Source organism: Salarias fasciatus, unplaced genomic scaffold (assembly GCF_902148845.1).
Source record: "Salarias fasciatus unplaced genomic scaffold, fSalaFa1.1, whole genome shotgun sequence".
Taxonomy (NCBI): Eukaryota; Metazoa; Chordata; class Actinopteri; order Blenniiformes; family Blenniidae; genus Salarias; species Salarias fasciatus.
In genome coordinates, this window is record NW_021941376.1 from 843538 (window position 1) to 860661 (window position 17124).

The following is a 17124-nucleotide window of genomic DNA, read 5'->3' on the forward strand; positions in this document are numbered from 1 at the left end:
CCATCTAGAGGACGTAATGTGATGTTGCGGTTGGGTGGTTTCACCAAAATCCCTACCATGGGCCACATTTATATCACATATGGTTTATACCGTTTATAATGCACAGCCCTGGGAGGACCGGCAATGAGCTCTCAATGGGTTGATTGATCAAATAAAACCTTCCAGGTGAAATGATCTGGAAGAGACAGGTTGGTGAAGCTCCTGTGTGGGACAGCAGGTCCGGGCGATGTCTTCCCTCTGCAGACTGGATTCCTCATCAACAATAAACACAGCTTGGTGACTGCATTTGTTGCTGGTGTACCACAGGTTGATTCACAGAAAACATTTGTTTTGTCTTTGGATTGATAATGATGCCAGTATCAGGCGGCAGAGATGTGGAACCCCATTATTAACTTACAACACATGGAGGTTATTTGTATAAAAAAAAACTGACGAGCATTGAAACAACCAGAACACATTTCACAAATTATTGTGAGAAAATGTCAAAACGGAAGTGAAATCAGACTGGATTCTTCAACAGTTTTCACAGTCCTGTCCTCATATTTTATGCACTTCACAAAAGATGTTTTATGTTGTGAAGCAATGTCTTCTGGATGACTGGCGTCAAATTACAAGCTGGTTAAAAAGCCAAAAGTGGAAGTTACTCTGCATGGTTACTCTTCCATGAAGTTACTCTTCCTGATAAAGGCAAGAAAAGGAAATGGAAAGCTTCACTCATCCATGGATCTCATCACTGCAGTTTGTTAGAAGCTTAATGACAGAAACAGGAGATCGGGTGTGGTGAAGCAGAGGGAGAGCGTAGAACATCTTCCTTCTCTAACGTCAGATTATAGAGCATCCTCCTTCTCTAACGTCAGATTACGGAGCGTCTTCCTCCTCTCACGTCAGATTACGGAGTGTCTTCCTCTTCTAACGTCAGATTACGGAGCGTTTTCCTGCACTAACGTCAGATTACAGAGCGTCTTCCTCCTCTAACGTGAGATTACGGAGTGTCTTCCTCCTCTAATGTCAGATTACAGAGCGTCTTCCTCCTCTAACATCAGATTACAGAGTGTCTTCCTCCTCTAACGTCAGATTACAGAGCGTCTTCCTCCTCTAACGTCAGATTGCAGAGCTTCTTCCTCCTCTAACGTCAGATTATAGAGCGTCTTCCTCCTCTAACATCACATTACGGAGCGTCTTCCTCCTCTAATGTCAGATTACGGAGCATCTTCCCCCTTTAACATCAGATTATAGAGCATCTTAACCCTCTAACGTCAGATTACGGATTGTCTTCCTCTAACGTCAGATTGCAGAGAGTGTTCCTCCTCTAACGTCAGATTACAGAGCATCTTCCTCCTCTAACGTCAGATTACAGAGCGTCTTCCTCCTCTAATGTCAGATTGCAGAGCGTCTTCCTCCTCTAACGTCAGATTGCAGAGCGTCTTCCTCCTCTAACGTCAGATTACAGAGCGTCTTCCTCCTCTAACGTCAGATTACAGAGTGTCTTCCCCCTCTAACGTCAGATTACAGAGTGTCTTCCTCCTCTAACGTCAGACTACTGATTGTCTTCCTCCTCTAACGTCAGATTACAGAGCGTCTTCCTCCTCTAACATCAGATTACAGAGTGTCTTCCTCCTCTAACGTCAGATTACAGAGCGTCTTCCTCCTCTAACGTCAGATTGCAGAGCTTCTTCCTCCTCTAACGTCAGATTATAGAGCGTCTTCCTCCTCTAACATCACATTACGGAGCGTCTTCCTCCTCTAATGTCAGATTACGGAGCATCTTCCCCCTTTAACATCAGATTATAGAGCATCTTAACCCTCTAACGTCAGATTACGGATTGTCTTCCTCTAACGTCAGATTGCAGAGAGTGTTCCTCCTCTAACGTCAGATTACGGATTGTCTTCCTCCTCTAACGTCAGATTACAGAGCGTCTTCCTCCTCTAATGTCAGATTGCAGAGCGTCTTCCTCCTCTAACGTCAGATTACAGAGCGTCTTCCTCCTCTAACGTCAGATTACAGAGCGTCTTCCTCCTCTAACGTCAGATTACAGAGCGTCTTCCTCCTCTAACGTCAGACTACTGATTCTCTTCCTCCTCTAACGTCAGATTACAGAGTGCCTTCCTCCTCTAACGTCAGATTACAGAGCGTCTTCCTCCTCTAATGTCAGATTGCAGAGCGTCTTCCTCCTCTAACGTCAGATTGCAGAGCGTCTTCCTCCTCTAACGTCAGATTACAGAGCGTCTTCCTCCTCTAACGTCAGATTACAGAGCGTCTTCCTCCTCTAACGTCAGACTACTGATTCTCTTCCTCCTCTAACGTCAGATTACAGAGTGCCTTCCCCCTCTAACGTCAGATTACAGAGCGTCTTCCTCCTCTAACGTCAGATTACGGAGCGTCTTCCTCCTCTAACGTCAGATTACAGAGTGCCTTCCCCCTCTAACGTCAGATTACAGAGTGCCTTCCCCCTCTAACGTCAGATTACAGAGCGTCTTCCCCCTCTAACGTCAGATTACGTAGCGTCTTCCTCCTCTAACGTCAGATTACAAAGTGCCTTCCCCCTCTAACGTCAGATTACGGAGCGTCTTCCTCCTCTTCTCCAGGCGGCCGGGGTGTCCTGGGGCGGGTGTGGCTGGGGGCCCTGGGCCCTGGTGCCTGGGGGCTCTCTCCTTCCATGAGGGTGAGGGGGTCGACCTGGCTGGGGGGGCCGGTCGGCTCGGGCGTGCTGCCGCGGCCTGGGTCGGTGCACGCCCTGGTGTCTGGTTGCTGCCCCGGAATCCAGGGCATCGGGGTGGGGGGTTGTGGTGGTGGGGGACAGGGGGGTGGGGTGGATGGGGGGGGGCTGGGGGTGGCGGGGGAGATGGGTGGGTGGTGGGGGACGGGGCGGGGTGGATGGGGGGGTAGATAGGGGGGTGGTGGGCTGTGGGGGTTAGGGGGTTGGGGAAGGTGCGTGTACGTGTACGTGTATGTGTGTGTGGGTGTGTATGTGTGAGTATGTATATATGTTTTTGTATGTGTGGGTATTTATGTATGTGTATGTGAGTGTGTGGGTGTGTATCTGGATATGTATGTGTATGTGTGTGACTATGTATGTGTAAGTGTGTATGTGTGTGTGGGTATGTATCTGTGAGCGTGTATGTATGTGTGTGTGGGTGTGTATCTGTAAGTATGTATGTATCTCTGTACGTGTGTGTATATGTGTGGGCGATTGGAGCTATGTATGAGAGAGTGCGGTGTCCTGTGGGGGGGGGCCCCGGTGGGCCTGGGGGCGGTGGGCCCTGGGTCTGGGTCCTTCTGCTGCCCCCTGTCTGTCCTCACCTCCACTCCTCCTGATGCATGATGGGTGTGTGCTTCTTGGGTCGGTGGCTCTCTGGCCATGGTCGCTGTCCGCCCTGGTCCTGGGGGGGGGGGGGGGGGGTGGCGCTCCTGGCCCTGTCCTTCATCGGGGGGCTCCTGGGTGACGGGGGTGCTGCGGCATCCCCGGACCCCCCTCTCCCCCCGCTCTCATGCACACACACGTAGGGCTTTGGGAGGCGGGCTGATCAGGTAGGGTGTGGTGGAGGGTGGAGGGGGGGTGGAGGGTGGAGGGGGCCATCTAAGTGGCCTCAATCACTGCATGCTTCAGTGGCTCGCCTCTCAGTCTTAATTGCACTTAGTCATCTAACACGACCAAATACATACAAACACACACATCGGGGGGTCTTGGTGCGCCGTGTCGGGGGGGGGGGGGGGGGGGGGGGGGGGCTGTTCAGGTGGATGAGACTGCTCGTTTGGCCTCACTCGCTACACGGTGTGGTTACTGCCCCTCAATTTTAATCGCAAACAACATATACTCCATCAACACTCACGAGACGGGGGGGGCAATGGGGTCTTCTGCGCCCCCGTTTCCGGATTCCTTCTGGTGGGGGGCGGGGGGGGCTGTTGTTTCCCCACAGGCCTGGGGTTTGGAGCGGCTGTGGTTTGGGGGGGCTGCTGGCTCTGGGGGGTGCATATCTGTCTGCGGCGGTGGGGTGGGGGGGTGGGGGCGGCAGTTGTGGGTGACGGGGGGTCCTGGATGTGGGGTTCGGTGTTCCCTTGCCTTCCGGGGGGGGTCTCCCACAGGATATGACAGTTGGATGACGCGGGAATGTGAGTGTGTTTGGGGTAGGATGGACTGTGTGTGTGTGTGTGTGTGCGTGCGTGCGTGCGTGCGTGCTTGTTAGCGTGTGCGTGAGAGTGTGAGAGTGTGTGAGTGTGTTGGAATGTGAGTGTGTGTGTGTGCATGTGTGTGTGTGCATGTGTGTGTGTCAGTGTGAGTGAGTGGGTATGAGTGTTGGGTTGGGGCGGGGGGAGTGAGGCGGGAGAGGACAGGGGGTGGGAGGGGTGGGCCGGGCGGTGGACGGGGGGGTGGGTTCCGGGTGGGGGTCGTGGGGTGGGGGGGTCGTGGGGTGGGGGGGGGGGGGTGCCCTGGATCTCGGGGTGCGTGGCCGGAGCGCTGGGGGGTGTGCTGGCCTGGGGTGGGTAGCCGCCCGTGTGGGCTGGTTCTCCCGGGGGGGTCATGGCACTCCGCCTGGGTGGGGGGTTGGCTCCTGGGCTCTTGGGCCTTGGGCTCTCGGCCCTGCCGGCTCCTGCCAGTCGTGGCTCCGCGGGGCCCGGGCCCCGGGACTGCCGGGGTCCCCGGCCGGGGCTTTCCTCTGCCCCGTTTCTGGACCGGAGCGTGGGCGTCTGCCTGGGGGGGCAGCTTGGATCCGGGCTCTGGGATGTCCGCCGGCTGTCTGGGCTCTGAGGGCCTCTCTGGCCTGCTTCTGGCCTTCTCAGAGGTCAGAGGTCATATATGCATGATCACTATCACCATCACTGTCACCATCATATTCACATGATCACGTTGATCTTTAATCACTCTTCACATACTGGGTTACCTTGTCTTCTTGTGGTGGTTAGACTAATGGTGATCTGTAGCAGACCTCTCTTGATGCACGCCCCGAGTTTACTACTAGTTACTACTAGTTACTACTAGTTACGACTAGCTATATTCAAAAAAAAAAAAAAGGGTTTGTGGTGTCCTTGCATTTCCTTCCTCCCCTACACCTCCTTTTATTTCTGTGGCCTGGTCTGTTCACTAATATGGTTCGGAAAAAAAGAAAAAAAAAATATGTATGGTTCTGTAATTTTCTGTGTTGGTTGTCGGCTCTGTTTTGGTGTTGTCTAGATCGGGGGTTTGGGATTGTTCTAGGTTGCGTGTGGTGCGTCGACAACACTGTTTTGTATTGTGACTTTGTACATAGGTTGTGCCCCCCCCCCGTTCTCCCTCTCTCTATCTCTCTCTCTTTCTGTCCCTCGCTCTCTGAGCGTCTCCGTCCCGGTCCTGTCCTCAGCCATGCCGGATGCCAGCTTTAAAAAAAGGCAGCAGCAGGAGGAGACTCAGTCTCGTCCTGCTGCTGACATTAAAATCTGTTCGGAGAGTAAAAGGCTACAGTCAGACAATCCTGCACGCCCCAGCTGCCGAACAGGACAAGGAAAAAAATAAAATAAATAATGACGGATTGTCTTCCTCCTCTAACGTCAGATTATGGATTGTCTTCCTCCTCTAAAGTCACTGAACTCTTCACCACATTGACAGCAGCGTTTGTGGAGATCCTGTGGGCAGCAGAGTTGTGAGCACTTGGTGTGAAGTGGGCCACAACCAAACCAGCACAGCTCCAAACGTCAGCCAAGAAAAACGTCAACCAGCACTCACCCAAATTTGAGCCACAATGCACAAAAGAATTTGCTAGTGGCCCACTTTCGGTTGAGTGGTGGTTTGTTTGGCCTGTTTCTGGTTGAAGTCTGGCATTGTGAAGGCCTGGTTGTGGCCCACTTTTGGCAAACAGGAGCGGACCTCCCAAGTGCCATCATTCCATGCGGTATGCGGGCCGTATTCGCATGTCAGGTATGGGCCAAAAGAATGTTGCTGTCTGAGCCATCACCTCGGACCGGGTGAAGACGTTGGATTAACCAGGTGATGCTGGAGGCTGAAGCTTTACAGTTCAGCACCAAGATTAACTTGCAAACTAAACCTTATCCACACAACACACTTTTAATGATAATTAAAAAATAAAAAGGTTTTGATCTATAAAATATATTTCACCAATAAACTCACAGGCCACTAGGGGTCCCTGGAGGACCACCAGTGGTCTGCAGACTACTCTCTGAGAGAGACTGAGGCAGAAGCTAGAGTGGGGGTGGGGTGGGGCATGGCCCTGCTCTCCCTCCTGCCCTTCGTCCCAGTCACTGGCTGGGTTTAACAGGTGGATGCTCCACGGAGGGGGGGGGGGGGGGGGGCGGGGGGGCTCAGCAGCAGACTGACTGGAGAGAAGTGGATGCTCCAGGAGGGGGGGGGGGGCTCAGCAGCAGACTGACTGGAGAGAGGTGGATGCTCCAGGAGGGGGGGGGGGGGGGCTCAGCAGCAGACTGACTGGAGAGAGGTGAATGCTCCAGGAGGGGGGGGGGGGCTCAGCAGCAGACTGACTGGAGAGAGGTGGATGCTCCAGGAGGGGGGGGGGGGGCTCAGCAGCAGGCTGACTGGAGAGAGGTGGATGCTCCAGGAGGGGGGGGGGGGGCTCAGCAGCAGACTGACTGGAGAGAGGTGGATGCTCCAGGAGGGGGGGGGGGCTCAGCAGCAGACTGACTGGAGAGAGGTGGATGCTCCAGGAGGGGGGGGGGCTCAGCAGCAGGCTGACTGGAGAGAGGTGGATGCTCCAGGAGGGGGGGGGGCTCAGCAGCAGGCTGACTGGAGAGAGGTGGATGCTCCAGGAGGGGGGGGGCTCAGCAGCAGACTGACTGGAGAGAGGTGGATGCTCCAGGAGGGGGGGGGGCTCAGCAGCAGACTGACTGGAGAGAGGTGGATGCTCCAGGAGGGGGGGGGGGGGGGGGGGGGGGGGGGGGGGGGGCAGCAGCAGACTGACTGGAGAGAGGTGGATGCTCCAGGAGGGGGGGGGGGGCTCAGCAGCAGACTGACTGGAGAGAGGTGGATGCTCCAGGAGGGGGGGGGCTCAGCAGCAGACTGACGGGAGAGAGGTGGATGCTCCAGGAGGGGGGGGGGGGGGGGGGGGGGCAGCAGCAGACTGACTGGAGAGAGGTGGATGCTCCAGGAGGGGGGGGGGGGCTCAGCAGCAGACTGACTGGAGAGAGGTGGATGCTCCAGGAGGGGGGGGGGGGGCTCAGCAGCAGGCTGACTGGAGAGAGGTGGATGCTCCAGGAGGGGGGGGGGGGGGGGGGGGGGGGGGCAGCAGCAGACTGACTGGAGAGAGGTGGATGCTCCAGGAGGGGGGGGGGGGGCTCAGCAGCAGACTGACTGGAGAGAGGTGGATGCTCCAGGAGGGGGGGGGGGGGGGGGGGCAGCAGCAGGCTGACTGGAGAGAGGTGGATGCTCCAGGAGGGGGGGGGCTCAGCAGCAGACTGACTGGAGAGAGGTGGATGCTCCAGGAGGGGGGGGGCTCAGCAGCAGACTGACTGGAGAGAGGTGGATGCTCCAGGAGGGGGGGGGGGGGGGGGGGGGGGGGGGGGCAGCAGCAGACTGACTGGAGAGAGGTGGATGCTCCAGGAGGGGGGGGGGGGGGGCAGCAGCAGGCTGACTGGACAGAGGTGGATGCTCCAGGAGGGGGGGGGGGCTCAGCAGCAGACTGACTGGAGAGAGGTGGATGCTCCAGGAGGGGGGGGGGCTCAGCAGCAGGCTGACTGGAGAGAGGTGGATGCTCCAGGAGGGGGGGGGGGGGGGCTCAGCAGCAGGCTGACTGGAGAGAGGTGGATGCTCCAGGAGGGGGGGGGGGGGGGGCTCAGCAGCAGGCTGACTGGAGAAGGCCTGGACAGGCTCTGCTGGGATTTCCTGGAAGGGACAACCAATGAAATGTTCGGACTGCAATGAGCTGCATCTGTTCTGTGCAGGAGACGTCACCTCTTCAAGCCTCTCCAACCCTGTTCCCTCAAGTCTGCAGCCCATCTGCCAACATCGCGATCTCAACCACGCTCAGCCCGCTCGGAAACAAGCGAGGCCCAGCAGGTACCATGAAAGTGCCTGGTACTGTCTGACACAGAACCAGGCCGAACAGGGTCAGAAGGAACCAGTGGAAAAGAGAGGTGGTTGGACAGTTACCCTTCATGGAGAGAGTGTAACATTCAGACCATTGGTTTTATTATCACCAAAGTATTCAGTCTACCACAGTGGCAATGCAATAAAAACAGGTCTGTATGCAGAAAGCATTCTGTCTTCATTAAATTCTGCTGCTGAAGAACGTCTTGGTTCTGTTGATATCTTTTCTATTCAGGGCTTTATGGGAGTGTGAGAGGTTGACCAGTGTCTGATGGTCCACTGAACTTCGGTGAGGCTCCTCTCTGCTTCGGGTTCTCTCTGATATGCTCGAATTTAAGTATCCAGACCTGTGAGCCAGTTGGTCTTTCTCTAGCATGTCAAAATGTTCGATGAGAGTAAACACACCTGTGGCTCTAATCTGTGTTTCTGTTGAAAACCTCACAGGTTTTCTTTGTTGTCAAGTGAGGCGAGACTCTGGACTCTGACTGAGTGGAGGCACCAAACAAGTCAAGCTGTGGAAACTCTCAAAAGCTGCATCAAGACCCGCATCAGCATCACGTCCCGTGTCTGCAGTTGAAAAAGCAGAAACTACGTTTCCCGGAGTTTGGGTCGTCCTCCGGTTGTGAATGTCACTGAGACGCGTCCACTCCTTCCTCATCCACTGCTTTCATTTCAGGCCAGTTGCAGAAACCGTCACTTTTAGGAAAAGAACAAGTCCTTCTGAACTCTGCAGCCGAAAGGGTCCCCCCTGGACAAAGGGTCCAGTCTGTCACAGGGTCCCCCCTGGACAGAGGGTCCCCCCTGGACAAAGGGTCCAGTCTGTCACAGGGTCCCCCCTGGACAGAGGGTCCAGTCTGTCACAGGGTCCCCCCTGGACAGAGGGTCCAGTCTGTCACAGGGTCCCCCCTGGACAGAGGGTCCAGTCTGTCACAGGGTCCCCCCTGGACAGAGGGTCCAGTCCAGGAGACTTGGAGAGTCTAGCGTGGATTAGGGGGGACAAAGGGGGACCAGGAGAGACCTGAGATGCACCAGATGGAGACCATGGGAGACCAAGAAGGACCAGGAGCGACTTGAGAGACCAGTGAGAGGGGGGTGCAGGAGAGACCAAGAGGGACCTTCGGGACAAGGAGAGTCCACCCCGATCTGGTTTGTACCTGTAAATCCAAAGATGACCAGGAACCATTAGAAGTGTTCTAAGATCTGGTGGTAGGAGATCCTACCAGAGTAAATTGTGATCTCTGAGGGTGATCCAGATGGTTTAAATCTGTCTGAAAGTGATCCAGATGGTTTAAATCTGTCTGAAAGTGATCCAGATGGTTTAAATCTGTCTGAAAGTGATCCAGATGGTTTAAATCTGTCTGAAAGTGATCCACCGCTTCATGAAAGTGACTCTCAGTTCTGTAGAACGTGATGAATTCTGTGATCAAACTTCGTTTTCAGTGGACAGAGCCTTTAATTCTTCTCACTTAGAGACTTATTTTAAAAGGACACATTAAAAAACACTACATTCTCCTTTAAATGAAGGTTCAGAACCTCCTCCCCTCCATCCTCCTCCTCTCCTCCTCCTCTTCTCATCCCCCTCTCCTCTTCCCTACTCCTCCTCTCCTCCTCCTCCTCTCCTCATCCCGATCTCTCTCCTCCTCCTCATCTTCCCTTCTCTCTCCTCCTCTTCTCATTCCCTCTTCTCTCTCTCTCTGCTCCTCCTGTCTCCTCCTCTTTCTCCTCCTCCTCTCTCTCCTCCTCTCTCTCTCCTCCTCTCTCTCTCCTCCCCTCCTCTCTCTTCTCCTCTCTCTCCTCCTCTCTCTCTCCTCCCCTCCTCTCTCTCCTCCTCTCTCTCTCCTCCCCTCCTCTCTCTCCTCCTCTCTCTCCTCCCCTCCTCTCTCTCTCCTCCTCTCTCTCCACCCCTCCTCTCTGTCCTCCTCTCTCTCCTCCCCACCTCTCTCTCTCTCCTCCTCCTCCCCTCCTCTCTCTCTCCTCCTCTCTTCTCTCTCTCCTCCCCTCCTCTCTCTCTCATCCTCTCTCTCCTCCCCTCCTCTCTCTCCTCCTCTCTCTCTCCTCCCCTCCTCTCTCTCTCTCCTCCTCTCTTCTCTCTCCTCCTCCTCTCTCTCTCCTCCTCTCTCTCTCCTCCTCCTCCCCCTTCTCTCTGTCTGTCCCTCTCCGTCCCCCCCCCCCCCCCCCCAGAGGGAGGGTCAGGCAGGCCGGCAGCCTCCTCTTAAACCCGGGACCGCCGTCGTGCCTCCAGACCGTGTCCTTCATCCGGAGCTCCGCCGCTTCCTCCCGCAGCGCCGCTGAACAGGTGAGTCCGTCTCTCATTAGCTCTTCCAGGTGTGAGAGAGTCCAGGTGTGACAGAAAAGGTGCGTTTCGTCTCACTTTCTGCCGACCGACGATGGACGTGTGAAGTGGCAGAGCTGGAGATGTAGAGAGCGGAAGCGGCCGCTGCAGTCAGACTCCTCTGCTGTGGGGAAAACTGCTCGTTTCGGAGATAAAACCTTAAAAAGCCTCAATAATCCGGAGGGACGAACGCACGGAGTCGGGCCCGGGCTTGCCCGTCCTGGCTGCTGTGAGTTAATGAGGTGGATTAAAGCGTGTGATCACCTGCAGCCTCACACTGCTGCCTCCGGCGCGATCGATGTCTGATATTCAGACCGAGCGTCTCCAACACATCGCAGCTTCTGTCTTCTGACAAGACATGAAGTGGACGTTTCTGTTGGAGTGTTTTTTGTGGGAAATTGAAGTGGCTTGATGAGATTTAAAGAAGCCCAACGTGACAGTAGATGCCAGGTTGTCACCAACATTTCATCTATTGCAAGAAACATTTGACCAGTTCCTGTAATAGTTTGTCCCTTAAAGTTACGATATAAAACGTAAAAGCCTCACCTTCTTCACATTCTACCTGATTGTATTTTTTAAAGACAAATCCAGCCTCATTACTGGCATTTTCACTGTTTTTTACATTAAATAGACAAGTTTTTTTCCTTAAGTTTTTTTTTTTTTTAGTAATAACTGATAAATGTAAGATTTTCATAACGTTTTGTGGTTTTGGGGAAACTGGGGAAGTCATGTCAATCCAGGTTAATTCAGTGATGTGGACAGGTTTTTATAGCAGTCAGTCTCCAGGATGCACTAAACCAAGATACGGATTCAGCTCGCAGATCTTATCCTGGATGGAATAACATGTAGAGATGCACTTTTCTTTAACTGATGCAGCATGATATTCATTTTTTTATTCATGTATTTCTACATTTTTCATGGAACTCCAAGCTGTGGCTTGTGGACTCCTGGGGGTCTGGGAACCCCAGTTTGAGAACTGTTGCTGTAAACATGCTGTCACTGTGCAAACCAATTTATGCTGCTGTACTTTTATTAAAATCCAACATTGAAATAGTTTGTGTGGTTGTTAGCTGTAAAGATTTGTGCTTGTGCACTCCATTTACTCACATCCTGTGCATCTCCTGGGGGCTAGAGCCCCCCCCCCCCCCCCCCAGCAGCAGGAATCACCGGGGATCAGGAGGCAGCAGTTTGATTCTTGACTCTTTCAGAGTGATTACACACAATTCAGTCAGCAGGGCTGGGAGGGTTACTTTAAAATTGTAATCCGCTGCAATTACAAGTTACTTTTCAAAAAATGTAATCAGTAACTTACTCTAATTGCTACAATTAAAAAGTAACGCACCACATTACTTTTAGTTACTTTTAGATTACTTCACCAGCAAACATAAAAAATAAAGACAATGTGTGGTCCTCAGTGTGGCAGCTCTACACGGTAAACACTCTACGCTCTGAACTCTGCTGAACTCTGTTCAGCCCCAATGAAAGCTCGGGTCGACGATCCTGGAAAACTAGCATGTAGCACGAAAGTAGCGTCTCCCCAAGGCTCCGCCCAGCTCCCACCCCATTGGAGGAGCTCCCGTTGGGAGCGAACGCACTGGACGCGGAAGCGCTGTGCGCACGGAGTTTGTGATCGCCTCCAATGTTATGAACCTTCCTGACTCCATGACACACAACGCCCACAGCAGCGCAGCGCGCCGCTCCCTTCCTTCTATTTTTCACGCGAGCCGCGAGCGCCGAGAGCGCCTTGGCAACGCGCTCTGAACCAGGCCCAGTGCACGCCATTGAAATGTACGCAGGGGGCTGGTAGAACGGCGAAGGGATTTAATTGGTTCCAGAAGAGCGGTCCGCGCCTTCCGATTGGTCGGAGTTTTTACTGTCCTGTGGCCGCGACAGTGGTCAGATTTTTTCCGCACCTTTTTCCGTCCACATGATGTACTGACTTCTCCCAGGGGGGAGGAGCATTTCACTCAGGATGACAAGAAGTGCTTTTGGACAACATCGCCTACCCTACCTTTAATACCAACATGACCTTTAACCTCTGACCTACTGAGAATCTGACTTTCTTTCTTTCTGACTCAGGATCAGAACCATCAGTCCAGACTGTGTTCCTCTAGTAGCTCTACAGTCCAGCAGAACCAGCAGCCGGGCTGACAGTGTTAACACACACTTCTCCTCTGTCCTCAGTCTGCTGTGTAGCTGCTCTGCTGCAGGGAGGAGCAGGGTGTCTTCAGGTCGGACATGAACACTGTTTGTTCCAGAGGTCAGAGGTCATTCATTCCTCAGTGACAGAAGGAAACTTTCAGTCTCCAGTAAATCTTCCATCCAGGATGAAGAGATTACTGCCTCCATCAGATTCTTCTGAGTTCAGCCTGGTGAGGCTGGTTAGCAGGTTACTGACTGGTTACTGACAGGTTACTGACAGGTTAGCAGGTTACTGACTGGTTACTGACAGGTCAACAGGTTACTGACAGGTTACTGACAGGTTACTGACAGGTTAGCAGGTTACTGACAGGTCAGCAGGTTACTGACAGGTCAGCAGGTTACTGACAGGTTAGCAGGTTACTGACAGGTTAGCAGGTTACTGACAGGTCAGCAGGCTAACAACACTTTAGCTTCACTGTGGGTTCAGGTGTGTTTCTTACCTGTAGATGTGTCTTCAGGTTTGATGAGTTCCTGGATGTTGAGAGTATTTTCACAGCTGGAGGCAGAGTTTACATCCTACAGAGAAGTTCTGGCCTCATCTGACTGAAATACAAAATGTCGGCGTTTCCAGCCAGAGAAAGAGTTTCTCTCTGGAGCAGCCGTGACTCCAGCAGCAGGGGGTAAAATCCACGGCATCGCCGGTTGTTTTATTCACGGTTAAACATATCAGCAGAGCGGGAGGCTGCTCCGAGACAGCAGTCGATGCGGCGTCCATCATTTATGTATCTACAGTGTCTACTGTTTATAGATCTGTGACGTGGCGGTTTGTGCCGTAAAGTGCCGTAAAGTGCCGTAAAGTGCTGTAAAGTGTCACAGTGTCTGTATACGGCGCAGATGTCTGTAGTTGCTGGTATATTCCGTCTGATTTTCAAAAGTAATCCCGCTCAGTAATAGGTGTTTATCAGCTATACCTGTAACGAGATTACATATTTTTTGTGTGTACTGTAACGGATTACAGTTGCAATTTTTTTGTATCCTGATTACGTAACGCTGTAACATGTAATCTGTTACTCCCCAACCCTGTCAATCAGTAACAGAGTGCCGTGCAGGTTGCCAGTTTGGGAGAGTTTACTTGATTTTGGCCAGTTGTGGGGCATCAAACCTGTGCTGCCGGTGTGTGGTGTGGTAGTAGCCAAGGGTTAACAGTGTAGGGTGACCATCTGAGCATATTCAGTAGCAGATAACGACATTCACTCTCAGTGCGACTGGCCACGGCCCGTTTCACCAGCATCCAGACCCTCTGCCATGTTTCTTGTCCAAATAGCCATTTTACTGCTGTGACAGGATGGGAGCAGCTCCAGCAGCATGTAGGTGCACGTTGCTTCCTGGGCCCATCTCTCTTGCTGTGGTAGTGGCTTTACTGCATCCTTTCAGATGTCGGTGCGTCTGGGACGCAGGACGCAGGCCCATCATCACTTGTTTCGGCCCTCCAGTGAGAAATGTAGGTGTCGCAGCAGCATCGTGAACCGTGCTTGATCTGGTTCAGGGACTGAGACCTGATTCCAGGTCGAAGCAGGATACACGTGGTCAGCTCTCTCCCACACACAACTGCAGTGTTACTCTATATGATAGCTAAAATGCCAGTACTTTGTTTGCACCGTTTAAGCTGATTAGGATCTTCCAAACCTTTTTGTCCTAAAATAAAGCTGATAGTCGAAACTGCAGAAATGCTGTTTGCAATAAGAAAGACATAATTTAGCTAAGAAAAGACAGGTAGAGGACAGGCAGAGTGTCGGGGGAGACTCTGGGCCCCCTGGATTGGCCCCTGGTGGAACTGCCACGGTGTTGAAGTGTCAGTGAGGCCAGGAAGTCTGTCTGGACCCGCAGGAGAAACACTCCTCAGATTCCCACCCAGACACATGACGCCATCAGGGTTGCGCAATTTGGGTCTTTTTGCACAATCACTGTTTGTGCACGTGTGTTTGAGGCGGACTGGACGGTGAGCGCTCGCCCAGTCCCGGGGGGGGGGGGGGGGGGCAGTGGATGGTCATGGCTGACAGGTCAGAGGTGGCTCCAGCGGGGGGGTTCAGCCTGCTTGAAAGTAACACCCACACTATATGAGGCACAGGAAAGAGTAATGAGCTCTCAGAAGGAGCTTATGAAGCTTTTCCACAAAGCTCAGTCCACTGACTGCCTTCCAGCCTTCATTCTGTGGAATCCCCCCAGATTGACTCTATCTGAAGCTGCGACCCCCGATCCATCACTGATCTTCCAGAAGTTTACAGTCCAGTTGAACAGTTCTGCACAGGCCTGCTCTGGATTCTAGATTTTCAGTTTTTCTGTGACCAGTGCAGGTCAGGAAACAGGATTTTAACACGCCACTTTGTGCACTAGGACCATTTGTCTCTCGTTGATTTTGAACAACCCCAAAACACTTTGGTGGACAGGTTATAATCCACACATTCACTACGCTGTGGAATATTAATGCAAAATGACCAGATTGAGTTGTTTCTGTGAAGATTGCTGAGACGGAACTACTTACTAAACATGGCGTCTGGGCGTAGTGATTTCAACAGAAAAAGTAGTTCCCTGTATTTGCTTCAGTGTCGTAACGCTACAATATTATTTGTTGGTGTTCCACAGCGTAGTGAATGTGTGGATTATAACGTGTCCACCAAAGTGTTGTGGGGTTGTTGGATTGTGTATTTGATGAGTTTGACGAGGGGGAACAAAAATACCGTCCACTTCCATTGTGTCCGTCCTGAAAACCTTCCTGACTCACCTCTGGATAAACAACAGCTCGCCTCACAGAAACAGTCAGTCTGCTGCTCTGATGACTGAGGAGTTGAGCTCAATGGGCCAATTTGCCAAAATGTTGAAGTGTGGCTTTAAACTCCAGGACGTTTTCAAAGCCACTTCATGATGATCTGGCTGAAGAAAAGTCTCATTAATCCAGGAATTCACTGAAGTTTATTGTGGGAAGATTTGCTAAATGGTCACTTCCTGCTGTGGGGGTCAGGAGGTCAGAGCGAATGGATGACTGCTAGTTCAAATCCCACTCAGCCAGGATTCGACTGTGGCTCGCTGAGCAAGGTGCTTCACCCCCTTCCGCCCGTTGCAACACTGCACTGTTCTTGGTAGTTGTAGGTCAGTCAAGAATTGGGCGACAGGGCCTTTGAGGCTGCTGCTCCCCGTCTGTGGAACGCCGTCCCCGACCAACCCAGGGCGCCACAGACGGTGGACTCTTTCAAAAGACGGCTTAAACCCTTTTTATTTCGTACGTCCTTCCCTGATTGATTTTACTGCTGTGTATTCGCCATTTATACTTTTTATTGTCTTTTTCATTGTCTTCAATGTCTTCCTGATTGTGCACGTAGAGATTTGCCTACAAATGTAATGTGCGCGACAAATAAAATCCATTATTATTATTATCAATCAATCAATCAATCAATGTATTTTTGTATAGCCCAGTATCACAGCAACAGCTGCAACAGCTGCCTCAGAGGCTTCAAGATGCTACATTGGTTGGTAAAAATGTCAAAGCTTGATAAAGACTCTGATAATAACAATGAATCACAGTGTAGTGTCCATATAAACAGTCACAGACAGAACAGAGTGAGAACGTTGACATCAGACCAATAAACATGGTGGCATGAACAGTCCACAGCAGCTCGTCAGTGACCGAACTGAGTCATGTTAGAATGTTAAAACAATAAAAACTGTGAATAAGCATCATGTTAATATGTCAAATTCACAGTAACGAGACAAAACGAAGCAACCACCGCCTTAGACCCTCACATCCGGCAAGAACAAACTCCAGAAACCCAGTGGGAGAAGAAGAGATCTTGGGGATTATTATTGTTAGTCAAGAATAGGATGGGTTCAGATGTTCCCCCAGCGCTCTGCTGGACCAGTATGAGGCGATCCACGTTATTTCTGGTCAAAGCATCTATAAGCAACATTAAGAAACGGGAACTTTTGCTGTGGTTGGTTGGTGATTGCAAACCAAACCACAGAAAATCCTAATTTATGATGTTTAGTTTGATCTGTGCTTGACGAGCTCCCATAACGTCATAGTCACTCCACACACCGATTCTACGGCTTTTGCAAAAAAATTTCAGGAATTGCTGCAGGGCAACTTTGCATGCGTCTGCCTTTTGCCTCTAGCTTTCCAGGTTTGTAGGCGTTGGCCTCCAGTCCCAGACCTCGCCAATTACTGTTTCTCTCTGGTGCTTTCCCAAAACGAGGTGTAATCATCTTCATTAGTCGCAGTGATGAACTCTTTATCATTTTCTAGGGAACAATGAAGACACTTCTGCCTGTGGTGATCCTGCAGCTGCTGCTCGCTCCAGCTCTCATGGTACGTAACACACACTTACAACGGCTCAAGCCACCACCTGGTCCAGACCAAAGCTTTTCTACACCGTTTACCACATCTCTCTATTGACTTCAGAAATCCACATGGAATTTATCATAGAACATAGAAGACCTCAGACCTTCCAGTCAACTTCAAAAAGTGTGTGTGTGTGTGTGTGTGTGTGTGTGTGTGTGTGTACCCTGTTGTGCTCAGGTGGACATCACTGAAAGACTGTATAGAACAATTCATGAAAATTCTGAGAG

At 52.1% G+C, this 17124-nt stretch overlaps 1 protein-coding gene across 1 annotated transcript in view; it reads left to right on the forward strand.

Moving 5' to 3' along the window:
* The first annotated feature begins 10235 nt into the window (after positions 1-10235).
* The window catches only part of paplna (papilin a, proteoglycan-like sulfated glycoprotein), a 174125-nt gene continuing 167236 nt past the window's right edge, over positions 10236-17124 (forward strand). The window contains 2 exon segments of the mRNA XM_030087215.1: positions 10236-10326; positions 16802-16864. Of these exon segments, the coding sequence (XP_029943075.1) occupies positions 16808-16864 (57 nt within the window). The 5' untranslated portion in view covers positions 10236-10326; positions 16802-16807.